Genomic DNA, 14,598 nt, shown 5'->3' on the forward strand with positions numbered 1-14,598 from the left:
GGCGCTCTGCGCTTGCGCGGCGCCTCGTGCCCGCTCCTCCCCCGCCCCCACCCTTACTGGCTCGGCGGCCCCAAGCCCGGGCGGCGAGCCCACCCCCACTCTCGGCTGGCCTCACAGACTGCAGCGCTAGGGGAGTGGGCGGCCGGGCGTGTTCCCGCCACGTGCCGCCACCGCGGTCCCTGGAGGTGGTTCATGGCCCTCTCCCCCTCCCTATTTTTCCTAAAGCCGGGGGTCCTTCCTTCCGCCTTCTCTATTCTGTTAGGATTTGGAGGAAGGTACACGGAGAGTTGAGGGGTCACTTGGAAAGTTGGCTGCTTCCGCTGCTCCCCACCACCACCAAAGATGAAATTCTCCCGCCCTCGGTTGGAAGCAAAGAATTTGCACCGACAGGACTTTTGCTGCACGTTTCCTGTTTATGTTGTGTAGATGGGAATTTTAGAAACATGCCACCGAGCAGACGGGGGGAGTGAGAGGCTTTTGCGCAATCCTCCTAAGCGCTTCGGGTTTCAAAGCCGGGTGGGCCGGGGGCGGTCGGCCTGGGCTTCCCCCGGAGCGCCCGAGGGAGCCAGATTTCACTGAGGAACGCGGCATCCCCGGCATCCTCCCGAACTGTGCTGGCATTTTCCTGGGGAGCCCCTCCCGCCTCTGCTTGCTTCCCTTGCAGCGGTCCCAGGGCTTTTGCAGCCCGAACAGGTGGTGACTTCCAACTCCTCTGCTCAAACACACACAAAAATGAATAGTCCCGTCCTTCCATCTCAGGATTATCCAAGTCGCTTGCTTTTTTGTTGAACCTATTAACCATTTCGAATGTGGCTGATGCGACTGTCAGGTGAACTCACTTTGTCATTTGTTAGTATCTCATGAAGTTTTAGTAGAATTTGTACAAGTGGTAGAACAAAGTTTTGGAAATCTCCGTGGTTTAGAAGTTGTCTTTGTGGTTGCTTATCACTGCTCACTGTTACTTGAGGGTTTGATCTTTCATATTTACATATAAGACAAGACCTCTTAGCAAAGTGTCTAGTATGTAGTAGATGCCTACCAAATACTTTCAATGAGTAAATGTGCGATTTTCCTCAACTAGCAGCAGGAAGCTGCCATGGCTCCAACTCTTAACTAGGAGACTAGAGAGCTGACATCTCAGCTCCTGAAAAGTTACTCTGCTGTAATTGACTCTTTCCCCTTTCTCTGCCACACTTGCTTCATCTACAAATTGGAAGGGTTGGGCTGCACTAGAACTGAAACTGAAGGAATACTTTAACTCCAGGACCTCTGTGTAAACTGCTATTGATAAAACTGAATCAGCTGAATTTCCAAACGTGGAGGGAAGATAGCTTGATCCTGAAAATAATTAAACCAAAAACAAACCTCAGTCATACCTCATGTAGCAATCCTCTCTGTAACTTACCTGAGAACTCGTCATCCAATTGGATCACTTTCAGTAAAGAGTTATCTTACTTCCTTGGGAGGCAGTCCATTCCACTGTTTAACAGCCCTATTGTTAGAAAGTTCTTCCTTATTATTTCAGAATTGCTCTCCGGAACTATCTAGAAAAAAAATAAAATCTATTGTCAGCTATCATATTCCTTCCCGACTTTATTTTTTTTTAATGAGGGTAAAATTCACATATCGTAAAATTAGCCATTTTAAAATGTAGAATTCAGTGGCATTAAGTAGATTCCCAATGTTGTACAACTACCATGTCTATCTAGTTACAAAACATTTTCATCACCCAAAAGAAAACTTCACAACCGTTAAGCAGTCATTCCCATTCCCCCTCCCACAGTCCCTGGCAATCACCAATTTGCTTACTGTCTCTATGGTTTTACCTATTGCGAACATTTCATATAAATGGAATCATACAATATGTGACTTTTTGTATCTGGGTTTTTCTCATTTAGTGTATTGTTCTCAGCTTTTAGATAGGCAGATTCACTACAAGTTTGTAGTGTCACATTGACGTATCAATACGTCATTATTTTTTATGACTCAATATTCCATTGTATGTTGTATTAGTCTGTTCTCACACTGCTAGTAATGATATACCCAAGACTGGGTAATTTATAGAGAAAGTTTAATTGACTCACAATTCCACATGGCAGAAGCTAAGGAGGAGCAAGGCGGCAGACGAGAGATTATGCAGGAGAACTTCCCTTTATAAACCCATCAGATCTCATCAGACTTATTCACTATCACCAGAACAGCACGGGAAAGACCCCCACCCCTCTATGATTCAATTACCTTCTACTGGGTCTCTCCCATGACAGGTGGAAATTATGGAATAAAATTCAAGATGAAATTTGGATGAGGACACAGCCAAACCACATCATACGTATATACCACAATTCTTTATCTATTGATGGGTCATTTCCACATTTTTGACATTGGCATGCATGTACATGTATTTGTGTACCTGATTTCAATTTTCAGGGATATATTCTTGGGATTGGAATTACTGGATTAAGTAGTAATTATGTTACTACTGTTTTCTACAGTGGCTGCATCATTTTACATTTTCACCAGCAATGTACTAGGGTTCTAATTTCTTTGCATTTTGTCAACTCTTGTTTTCCTGTTGTTTTTGTTTTGTTATAGGCATCTTAGTGTGAAGTAGTATCCCTTTGTGGTCCTGGTTTGCCTTTCCCTGAAGACTAAGGATTGTTGAGCGTCTTTTCATGTGTTCATTGGCCATTGCTAAATTTTCTTTGGAGAAGTATCTATTCAAGTCCTTTGCCCATTTTTTAATTGATTCTTTGTCTTTTTGTTGTTGAGTTGCAAGAGTTCTTTATACATTCTGGATACTAGTCCTTGTCAGATATGTAATTTGCAGATATTTTCCTATTTTCTACATTGTTTATTCTCTTTTTAAATTTTCTATGCTCTATTCCCCCCAAATATTTCCTATTTTTATCCTGTTTTTCATTTTATTTTTATGTAGCAATGATGTATCATGATGTTGCCCAGGCTGGTCTTAAACTCCTGTTCTCATGAAATCTCCCACCTAGCCTTCCCAAAGTACTAGGATTGAGCTACCACACCAGGACTTCATTTTCTTGATAATGTCCTTTGGCTCAAAATTTTTTAATTTTGATGAAGTCCAATTTTTTAGTTTGTTTCTATGCTTTTTGTGTTATATCTAAAAATATATTGTCACATTAAAGGTGAGATGAAGATTTACTCTTATTTCTTCATAGTTTTAGCTCTTCTGTTTAGTACTTTGACCAATTTTGAGTTAATTTTATAGTGGTAAGGGGTCTCATTTTATCTTTTAAATGTCTTGGCTTTTATTTCATTTGCAGGTATTCATTTAAATTATTTTAATTTTTTTTAAATCAAAGTTTAGTTGTTTTTAAGCCTAGAATCAAATGCTATATGCTTTTAGGCATATTTCTTCTGTTACTGTTATACATAGACTTCCAGTCCACTTGCAAATGCTCATTTTGTCACGTAGAGATTTTAACATATCCTAGGTATAATGTAGAAAGGCACTGTGTTTGTATATATATATGAATATAATTTGTATACACTAAAGCTGTGCTTTGCTTCTCAGCCAACAGCTGCCAGCCTGCTAAAACTGATAAGCCCTGACAAGGCAGCCTGATTACTGAGGTTGGCTGAAAGCCAGACCATCCCCTATGATAACCACCATCACCTTTCACCAAAGAGAGAATAAAGCAAGCCCAGATTTGTTTTCCTGAAGGCTGGTGGGAGCAGGAAGGGAGGAAGGGTATGTGACACTATAATGATATGTACCTGGCAGACACCTTTCTTTTTTGCTTTAGAGGACAAAATAGGCAGGGAGTGGTGGCTCATGCCTGTAATCCCAGCACTTTGAGAGGCCGAGGCAGGCGGATCACCTGAGGTCAGGAGTTCAAGACCAGCCTGACCAACATGGTGAAACACTGTCTCTACTAAAAATACAAAAATTAGCTGGACGTGGTAGCAGGTGCCTGTAATCCCAGCTACTCAGGAGGCTGAGGCAAGAGAATCGTTTGACCAGGGAGGCAGAGGTTGCAGTGAGCCAAGATTGCGCCCTTGCACTCCAGCCTGAGCTACAAGAGTGAAACTCCAGCTCAAAAAAAAAAAACAAAAGAAAAGCCTAAATAGAGCTGATTATCAGTGAGCAAGGCGTATCAGCCCATTGCCCCTAGTGGTCTATTGCGGAGTAAGTGGTTTGATCTGTACAGTCATTTCGAGTTCTTGCTGTGGTTAGCCACAGTAGTTCAAGGAGGCATTATGAGAGTTAGACTTGACCAAGCATCAGCAGGCAGAGCTGGGGCCTCTTCAGATTGTCTTTACTAAAGCATAACAAAGGAGACTATGCAGCTGTGGTGGAAAATTCCCTGACCCATTGCTACATCTTCAACTATTCAGTTCCCTAGGCAAGAAATATAATGAATGTTACCCTTGACAGCTGCCTCTCAGCTCCACATTCATCACTCAGTCCTATTGTTCCTACTTCCCAAATATGTCCACTTCTCTCCACCCTCACTGCCACCCTACTAGTTTGAGCTCTTATCGCCTTCTACCTGTATTATTGCAATAGGTTCTTAACTGTTTTCCCAGCTTCACTGATGGCTCCACACTTTATAGATAAAAGCTAAGGACAGTAAGCAGATTATTGAACCATCTCAAAATTAAATTTTCATAGCAAACACATCATTTCTACCTTGAGTGTGTGTTTGGGGTGCAAAGAAGAAGCTTCAAAGATGATTTATAGAAAGCGTCCTGCAGTTGCTTTCACATGTGTAACGAGATAAATGGTTGAAAGTTAACATTCATTTGAAGTACCCCTGACATTCACAGCTACAGTATAAATAGGCACTGTAAAAGTGTGCAGGCTGCTTTTACTTAGATCGCATATTTGATGAGCAGGACTGGCTACATAATATGTGGAGTCGACACAAAATGAAAATGAAGGACTGCCTGTTCAGAAATGTTGGAGAATTTCAAAACAGCTTCAAAAGAGCATCCCAGCAAAGGTGGGCTCTTCTGAGAGCAGGCGGTGTGCTACTGAACAGAGTGTATGTCAGTGATGCTGATGCTGGTTCTGTTGGTAAACTTTAGGGTGGAATGGGTATGTGTATGTGGGGAGGTGTAATAATAAATGTTATGGGGGACTAGACCCTCTCCACTCTCTCCAGAGTGCCACCACTACGCTACTTCCTTTCTTGCCTCTTTCTAATCCATCTACCACATTCCATAGCCAAAACGATCGTTTAAATAAATGTGTATTAGATCATGTCTCTCTGTCTTCAAACCTGTCAATACCTTTCCATGTCACCATGAATAAAGTACAAAAGCTTGATGTCCCAAAGGGTCCTATTTACTCTGACCCTGATGACCTCTTTAATCTCATTTCAGGCCACTCTTCTCCTTCATTCAATACTTTCCAATCAAACGGGACTCCTTTCATTTTTCCTAATGTACCAAGTTCTTTCCCATCTCTGAGCATTTGCACATGCTGTTTCCTCCATTTGGAACATTAGATCCCCCTAGTTTTTCTTTGTCCTTCCGTATGCTTACCCCAGTTTATAATCATGTAAATACATAATTCTGATAAGGATTTGTTGATATCTGGCTACCTCACTGGGCTGTAAGCTCACTGAGGGTAAGTTTATTGATGACTGCTTTGGCGATTACTGTATGTTGAGAACTTAACACAGCGCTGGGTACATAGTACATAATCAGCAAATACTGGTTGAGGGAATGAATAAACTATCAATTCATTCAGGCTTATACATCTGAATTGCTTCTTGGCTGAGCATGGTAGCTCATGTCTGTAATCTCAGCACTTTGGGAGGCCAAGGTGAGTGGATCTCTTGAGCTGAAGACCAGCCTGGGCAACATGATAAAACCACATCTCTATAAAAAGAAAAATTATATATATATATATGGCACACACATATATAAAAGAATTTCTTCTTTCCAGGTGCTTCTATGTGATACCATAGGGTCCTCACCTGGAGACAGGTAGCCTGATGGTTGCTCTCATTAACACCATTCTGTTTGGCTATGGATGATCCAAATGGTCGAATCATCTCTTTCATTATCCATTCATTAATGCCATTTGTTGTGCACTCTGTAGTAAATTTTTCTTGAAGTAATTTCATTTTGTCCTGTTATAGGTGTTATTGTAACAAGCTTCTTTAGGTTTACCATTTTGTCTTCTCTCTTCTTTTTTCTTTTTTGTGGGGATGGGTTTTTGCCATTTTGCCAGGCTGGTCTTGAACTCCTGGGCTCAAGAGATCCGCTCACTTCTGCCTCCCAAAGTGTTGGGATAACAGGCACGAGCCACTGTACCAGGCCATCTCTTCCCTTTCATTTGTTTTGCAGCAATTTACCTTCTTTAAGCGTCAGGGAGTTTGGCTTCTGGCTTTATCATGTGTAAGAGCTGACTGTTTCTCTCTTGACTGTTTCATGCAGAGCACAAAAATGAGGCAGCAAAAGCATTACTTTTCTTCATGCTGAAACTCTGGAAAATATTATGCCCTAAAGAGAGAGGTTAACTGTCCTCCTTGCTATTACCATTGCAAACCATACAGAAATTTAAAATATGGAAATAGTGCTTTTTATTCTGTGTCAGGGTTTTAAACTTAGTTAACCTCCTGACACTGTACGCCTATTTTATACTTTAATTGGTTTATGTACATGTTCATTTTTCTGGAAAGGATCTATATTTTTATTAGGTCCTTAGAGAAGTCCGAGATTCCAGGAAAAGTGCCCTGGGATTTGTATCCTGTTTTACTTCTCCCTGTAAGTGATCGAATCCACAAGGCTGATTGCGTCCTTTCTCTAAATTACTTTGTGTTATGACTTCAGGATGCATCTTGAACTTTGTTTTCAAGTGAACTTTGTAAACAAGTCCTCAGCTTAACATTTTGAACTATATTAATAATAAATGTATCATAAAATTTCCTGTTTGATAAAAGAGGCATCTGAGATAATTATGCAATGCATTTAGCTAATCACATTTTAGTTATTCATATTATTGATATTTATCATTTTTTATTGCTTCTCTGAAAGACCTTAGTATGGGCACTCTGGCTTTCGAAACTGTATCCACAGTGCTAACTGAGAAACTATTACCACACGTTTTTTAAAACTCCAAACATTACTAAGAATCAGTCTTGGATTAGGGCCTAAAAATCATTCAAATGGAATGTGAAGACGTTCAAACACCATTATGCAAAAACCCTTTAGCATATGTGTACATGTGTCTCTCTAATGTCAGGATGTACACATTTATTACAGGACTTTGGACATTTAGTTATGATCTGACCTTTTAAAATTCTTCAGCACAAAAAAAATTAGATCTGCATTAACCAGGATTTTTTTCCTTCTCTTTTCTTGCCAGAAATTTTAAAGATGTTTCTTCCTTCACTTCCTTCCTTCCTTGTACTGTCCTTGCTCAACATGAATCTACAGTCACTGCCACTTGAATGGTTGAAACTCATGTTAACAAATCACCAGGATCAGAACTCTCGCTGCAGCATTTCCTTCTCCATAGAACCACTGAGCCAGAAATGTATTCTAGTGATTTTTTTGTTGGTTATACAAAGATTAAGTAAGCAAACTCGAAATTTCATGAGAAAAAGCATAGATGCCCAGGGTTAGCAAATCCCTTAACCTTTTTTGACTTAAACCCAGGATGATTTGAGGAGCACTCTGGCCCCTGCTACTGACCCATGCAAGTGTGGTTTGCGGTGCACACACACACACACAGACACACACACACACACCTGCGCTCTCTCTCTCTCTCTCTCTCTCTCTCTCTCTCTTTCTCTCTCTCTCTCAAATAGGGGCTTTCTAGCAAAACCCTTTGAGCTGCCAATCCAAGATTTTAAATTACTGACTTGGTTCTCAAGTGACAGATCTCCAAGTGCCAGAGCGACAAAGTGCACCAGGCTGATAAGGTGCGTGCCAAGGTTCTCAGGTGGGAATTCTTGGAACGGTCACGACACGACGTTGCTGGCGTAGTCACCTGAGGCTGGCAGAGCCCAGCCTCTGAGTCTCCTTCCACTCCTGGGCTTGCTCTCCTTTTTAAAGCCGCCTACAACTCAACGAGGAGTTTGAACCAAGAGCACTCTCTTCGCGATCCTGCTGGCAGAGCGACAGCTCAGTTTCCCCACGGAATCACGGGCTTTTCTGAAGGGTAGCGGGGAGGCAGCGAGGTACAGTCGCAGAGGTCTCTGCAGACCGAACACCCTCGCCCCGCCCCACCCCCCCGGACTGGTGGAGACTAGAAGGAACGAGTCCAGATCACGGGACCTTCCCTGGCTGTGGGCTGACGCCTAGCTGTCCTTGACCTCCCCAACAGTCGGAGGCGCGCGCGGGAGAAATGAAAGTAAAACCTGTCCTGGCGTGGACCCAAGTGGAAACTCGCAACAAGTTGGTCGCATCCTCAGGGAGACTGATAACCAGTCCTGGGATCCGTGCAAAGAGCTTGACTCGCAGAGGATAAAGTGAAAGGAAAAGGAAATGGGAGATGAGGGAGAAGAACAATAGTTACACTGGGGAGGCTCCTGGCCACCAAGCAGGCGTGCAGTAACAGCTGCTGTCTGCGGTGCAGATGGACTAGCCGCCCGGAAGGCCGCTGCTGGGACTGCCCTGCGCCCAACCAGATGGCCGGATCGTGGCCAGTGCGCCGCGCTGCACTCCTCGGACCCTCTCGCGTCCCAGGCCCTTACCAGGGCCAGGGCAGGGAATCTGTCCCCCGTACACAGATGGAATTCAGGTCTGGGCAGGTGACTCCTTCCAGGAAGAGTCCTCAAAATAAATAACCTTGGCGCGGCCATTTCTTCCCCAGGTGCAATGTCCGATGTTGAGTCCCAAGAGTGAAAAGGCGGCTGAGCCAGCAGTGCGCGGCCCAGACAGACCACTCTGGGCAAGGTTCGCGCGACCCAGTGCTCAGGCGCCTTTGCACCGGAGCTCAGAGCCATATGGCAGAGCAGGAAGGAAGCTTAAAGGTCTGCTGGGGACCGGTTCTAAGATGGGGACACGAGAGATGGGACTGTACTCGCCCACCTTCACACAGCGAATTGCTGGGAGGTGAGGACCAGAAGCCTCTCTGGCTAGTGGTCTCTCATCCTTGGCCTCTCCGTCGAGTCTCTGGGCTTCAGGACATTCGAGTTAGAAGAGTGGTTAGTAGGACCCCAGAAACCCACATGCAAGAAGCAGAGAGCCCTGTGGTTTATCCTTTCCTTCCCAATTTGGCCCCCAGTAGAGAAGTAAGAAAGAGAAGAAGCTGTGATGGAAGAGCACAAACGGGTGACAAACGTGTTTGGCGTGATTCATCATGAACAGGCACAAATTCTTTGGGCGAGGGCTGGGACTCTCCTTTCCCCCTTGAGGAGATGGTGACCCCAGCCTAGAGGAATCCACGCCGCGCCCCAGTCGGCCGTGCTGGCTTGCCGGGCCGAGTAAGGACTCTGGGGCTTCCCACCTGCAGGGTGACTTCCCTTCTCTGTAGATACCTCCCCTCTCTGAACTTGAATTTTCTACCTGCCCTAATGGGAAAAGTAATGTTGCCTTCCTTGCCTGACTCAACCGTGCGTGTGAAGCTCAAAGTAGACTGGGATGTGGTGGTGCTTGGTAAACTATAAAATGATTAGCATTCGTGAAGCGTTAGTGTGCTCCCTAGCAGTCAGTCCTCAAGTTTACGATGGATGAACGAAGGCAGCCGGGCAAACTCTCAGGTTATGACCTTATAAGGCATATTTGGATTACAAGGAGGCAAAATGAAACAGTGCCTTTCCTCCTAATTTTGGTTATTCCTATATTTACAAATAGAAATGTAATTCTGAAATTTCAGGTAATTCCCCCTCCAAATCCCAGTTCTCAATTCAGCCTTTCTGAGCTCGTCCCTATTTCGAAATCTTACTAGCCCATCCCGAAACTCCGGAGTCTCAGTCGCTCTGGGGAACTGGCGAGTCCAGCTCCTCTCGGCTCTGCTACGTCCCTGCCCCAACCCCTCCGCGGGAGTCTGGGGTCGCGGCCCGGTCAGGCGCCAAGCCGGCAGGGGGCGCGGTCCACTCGAGGCCACAGCTCCCCAGGTCCGGGGCTCGGGCCATCCACGCTGTCCCTCCTGCGGGCTCTTGCTGCTCTTCGCCAGGAGGCTCTGCACTCCAGGCTGCATAGGTCCTGGATATGGACCTCGAGAGGTCGTAGTGGCGCCCCTTCGCCCTGGCGTACCTTCTGCAAACCCTGTGCCCAGAGAGTTAGAGCTGTGGCAGTTCCGCACCCAGCGCCTGGAGCCTATACCTAAGCCACGAGGGGGACTCCCCCCCCACTCCAACCCTAGTCTCAAAGCCATGCGCGCGTCCGAGAGCCTGAGTGCGCGTGCCCGAAGAAAGAAAGGGCGGGCAGCCAGGCTGCCCAGGCCCCGCCCCGCCCCGCCGCTCCCCCATCCCCAGCGAGCTTATAAAGCGCAGGAACAGAGCTGGCCACTCAGTGGTTTCTTGGTGACACTAGATACAACAGCTCGAGCTTTGCCACTTCGGGCTTCTCACTGCAGTTGGGCTTGGACTTTGGGGTTTTGCCACTGCCAGTGGGACGTCTGAGACTTTCTCCTCCAAGTACTTGGCAGATCACTCTCTTAGCAGGTAGGTGCCGCAGTCCCTGCGGGTTAAGAGATGGAGTGGCGGCAGTGCTTGCCAAGGTCTTCGACTGGGAGCGCTGGGTGAGGGGAACAACCCACTTTGGGGGGTTCCCTGAGGGGTACATCCCAAATCCTTGGCCCAGCTCGTGCACATAGCTGGAGATCCAGAGACCCAGTCTCCTCTGCCAAGTTCCAAGAAGTTGAGTAGGGACCCTCTGGGAGCCTGGCGGGGTGCAGCGGCCTCCCTTGCAGGACCTGTCACCCGCCCGGCGAGTGCAAACGCTTCTGGCGCCTCTCTACGCCGGGGGAGATAAGCGTCTGGGCCCGGGAGAGCGCTGGCTATACTCGCCCGCGCCGGCGCCCCCGCCCGCCCTCTGTGCCCCGCCCGGGCGGTACAGCTGGCCCGGTTGCTCAGGCTCGGTTCTTTATTCTTTTCCAGGGTCTGCGCTTAGCAGCTGGGATGAAGCTGATTTCCGTCGCCCTGATGTACCTGGGCTCGCTCGCCTTCCTAGGCGCTGACACCGCTCGGTTGGACGTCGCGTCAGAGTTTCGAAAGAAGTGAGTCCCAGGCAGCGGCTTACCCCGTCCTGGTATCTGGCAGGCAAGGGGAGCTGACGGTTGGTCCGGAAGGTCTAGAAGTGAATGGGAGCAGGGACAGGTCGGGGGACGTCGCTGGAATCCACGAGAATCGGGCTGCTTGTGTTTTCCAGGTGGAATAAGTGGGCTCTGAGTCGTGGGAAGAGGGAACTGCGGATGTCCAGCAGCCACCCCACAGGGCTCGCTGACGTGAAGGTCGGGCCTGCCCAGACTCTTATTCGGCCCCAGGACATGAAGGGCGCCTCTCGAAGCCCCGAGGACAGGTAACTATGCCCGGTGCTGCCCAGAGACAGGAAGGAAGGAGGGTGTGCTGGAGGAGCTCCCACTCTCCACTACCCTGGCTCTGGGGATCGTCGGGGCTAGACGGCATCTCAGACAGCGCGATCAGTTTCCAGCTCCCTCTGGCCCTAGAATGGCTCCTTTCCCTGCGGCTGGGGCCAGAGCCCTGCTTGATGGGGTCTCAAGTTGCCTTTCTTCCCCCTCGCAGCAGTCCGGATGCCGCCCGCATCCGAGTCAAGCGCTACCGCCAGAGCATGAACAACTTCCAGGGTCTCCGGAGCTTTGGCTGCCGCTTCGGGACGTGCACAGTGCAGAAGCTGGCACACCAGATCTACCAGTTCACAGACAAGGACAAGGACAACGTCGCCCCCAGGAGCAAGATCAGCCCCCAGGGCTACGGCCGCCGGCGCCGGCGCTCCCTGCCCGAGGCCGGCCGGGGTCGGACTCTGGTGTCTTCTAAGCCACAAGCACACGGGGCTCCAGCCCCACGAATGGAAGTGCTCGCCACTCTCTTTAGGATGTAGGCGCCCAGGGCACAGCGAACAGTCGCACAAGCGTTCCGCTAGTGCCTCCCGGGACCGAGGACTTCCCGAGCGGCGTGGGCACCTGGCTGTGACAGCCTTGCAGAGACCCCGGGTCCGGGAGGCACGGTCTGGCGGCGAGCTCTGGCTTTGCAAGGGTCCTTCCTTCTGGGGGCCTCGCTTCCTTAGCCTTGCTCAGGCGCGGGTGCCGCGGGGGGGCGGGCAGAAGAACTCAAGGGAGTGTTTGCCAGGCTTAAGGAGAGGAGAAACTGAGAAATGAATGCTGAGACCCCCGGGGCAGGGGTCTGAGCCACTGCCGTGCTCGCCCACAAACTGATTTCTCACTGCGTGTCCCCCTAGGGCGCAAGCCACACTATTACTTGAACTTTCCAAAACCTAGAGAGGAAAAGTGCAATGCGTGTTGTACATACAGAGGTAACTATCAATATTTAAGTTTGTGCTGTCATGATTTTTTTGTAACTTCAAATATAGAGATATTTTTGTACGTTATATATTGTATTAAGGGCATTTAAAAATCAATTATATTGTCTCCCTCCCCCTATTTTAAGACGTGAATGTCTCAGCGAGGTGTAAAGTTGTTCGTTGCGTGGAACGTGAGTGTGTTTGTGTTTGTGTGCATGAAAGATCAAGACTGATTACCTCCTGTGTGGAAGAAGGGAACACCGAGTCTCTGTATAATCTATTTACATAAAATGGGTGATATGCAAACAGCAAACCAATAAACTGTCTCAATGCTGATTCATTCTCTCGGCTCCGCTCTCGCGTCTAGGGAGGGAGAGAGCCCTGGTCCCGGCCCGCCCAGGAGTCTTGGGGTCCCGCCGCCGCGCTTGGGGAAGTGGGACGGCGGCGCGTGCAGATGCTGGCCCTACTCTGAGCGAGCTGAGCTGTCACGAGGTCTGTTCTCTGTGTGGGGCACGCAGAGCACGTGTCCTGGGTGCGAATCAGGACTTCGCAGAGACGCCCAGGGTCACCGCCTGGCGTGGCGGCCAGGCGGGGAGGGGGTAGGGGAGCCCTAGTAGGTTGGCGAGCCTGGACTCGGGTTGCGCAACAGAGTCCTAGATTTATTATAGGGTTACTCACAGAACCCTGCACGAAAGCGCGCTTCGAAGAGTTGGGGTGGTCTCCGAGGCCTTCTAAGAGAGGCGTTCCTCCTGCTTGCCGCGGGTGTTAAAAGTTCCAAGCCGCCCCAGCAATACGTGGAGACACCTCCAGAAGACCCAGTAACCCCCAGTAACCCCAGCTCTGCCCCGGCCTGAGCGCCCCCGGGACGCGGGCTCATGGGCGAGGCTGCGGCGCCCCCTGCCGGCAGCCGGAACGGGCCCAGCGCCGCCAAGCAGTACGTGCGGTTTAATAAGTTCTCCTACGTGGGAGTCAGCACACAGCCTTAATGAAAGAGGAAAGAAAGAAAAAAAAAAAAAAAGAAACAGTTTGCAGATGCCAACCAGGGCCGTCCTCCTACACCCCCCAGACCTGCACCGCGGCTCCCTGTTCTGGGACGGTGACTCAGCGCCCACACGCTGCGCAGCGTGCAGCTGCCGGCTGGAGGCGGGCGGGACGGACGTGCCGCCGGAACCGTGAGCCTCCGAGGGCCTGAGACCTTCATTGTTCCGCCTCCCCTCGCCGCTCACCTCTTCCTTCCTCCTTCCCAAGACTTTTTTCATTTTTTCTCCACTTCTCTCCAGCCTTCCTCTGTCTCCCTCCTTCCTTCCTCCTTGCTTTCTTTATATGCCTTATCTCCTGAGAAGGTTGACCTCAGTTCCGGCTAGAAACGGACACTAAGCCCCCATTAAGTGAACAGAAAGACAGGGGACATGGGAATAGTTGGGACATAAGATGAGAGTAAAGAGAGGCACCCCTGATTTTGATTTCAGGGTGCCCCGTTTGTCTCATCCAATGTCCTGAAGACCCAAGACGGAGACCAGCAGCTTGTCTTTCCAAAAAGCTTCCCTGATCTCAGTGTCAGTGCTTGTAGGTGGTCTCAGAAACCTGCTGAAGAAAACCTGAAGATAAGTTTGGATAATGAAAATGTTTCCAGGTGGCCTACAACCTTCTGGGGCTTTTGCACATGACAGGGCACCCTCCGAGGGGCTAGGATGTTTAGTTTCTTGCAGCAGAAGCCTGCATAGGTCCTCTCTCCTAGTCTGGGGTCCAGAGACACCTCATTCCAGAGCAGTTTCAATTTAGAAGAAAGTAAGCTGGAGCACATAGAATTTTCTGAAGACCACACAAAGCCTCAGTTTGGGCACCTGGCTGTTGACAGTGCCAATCTCATACAGTTCATTGTCCTATTTGATCGTAATAATTGTGTGAGGTTTACCAGAATTGTGGGAATTAGAAATGCAGCCACAGACCATTCTTGTCCTCAAGGGCCTTTCAGAAAAAGATTCACTTTGTGGGAACTCTGTGCCAGGCACTGAAATGGCACCAGGCATGTATGAATGAAAGAATGACTAAAGATTCCCATCATGGAATTTCTCTGCCAGTGAGCGGGTTCTGGGTGGACTGAAGGGGCTACAGAAACTGCAGAGAGCAGCAAACACTTCAGCCTCGCATACAGTGGCTCAAGATTAGACACTCACTCCT

The 14,598-nt window shown here is 48.4% G+C and overlaps 1 protein-coding gene across 1 annotated transcript; it reads left to right on the forward strand.

Annotated features, from left to right (window-relative positions):
- Nucleotides 1-10,349: 10,349 nt before the first annotated feature.
- On the forward strand, nt 10,350-12,753 carry ADM (adrenomedullin). Its single transcript, XM_032241016.1, has 4 exons — nt 10,350-10,601; nt 11,037-11,155; nt 11,308-11,457; nt 11,682-12,753. The coding sequence occupies exons 2-4, from the start codon at nt 11,058-11,060 to the stop codon at nt 11,995-11,997; spliced, it is 564 nt and encodes a 187-aa protein (XP_032096907.1). The 5' UTR covers nt 10,350-10,601; nt 11,037-11,057; the 3' UTR covers nt 11,998-12,753.
- Nucleotides 12,754-14,598: the final 1,845 nt, after the last annotated feature.

Source organism: Sapajus apella, unplaced genomic scaffold (assembly GCF_009761245.1).
Source record: "Sapajus apella isolate SASKATOON/1434 unplaced genomic scaffold, GSC_monkey_1.0 scaffold47, whole genome shotgun sequence".
NCBI classification, from domain to species: domain Eukaryota; kingdom Metazoa; phylum Chordata; class Mammalia; order Primates; family Cebidae; genus Sapajus; species Sapajus apella.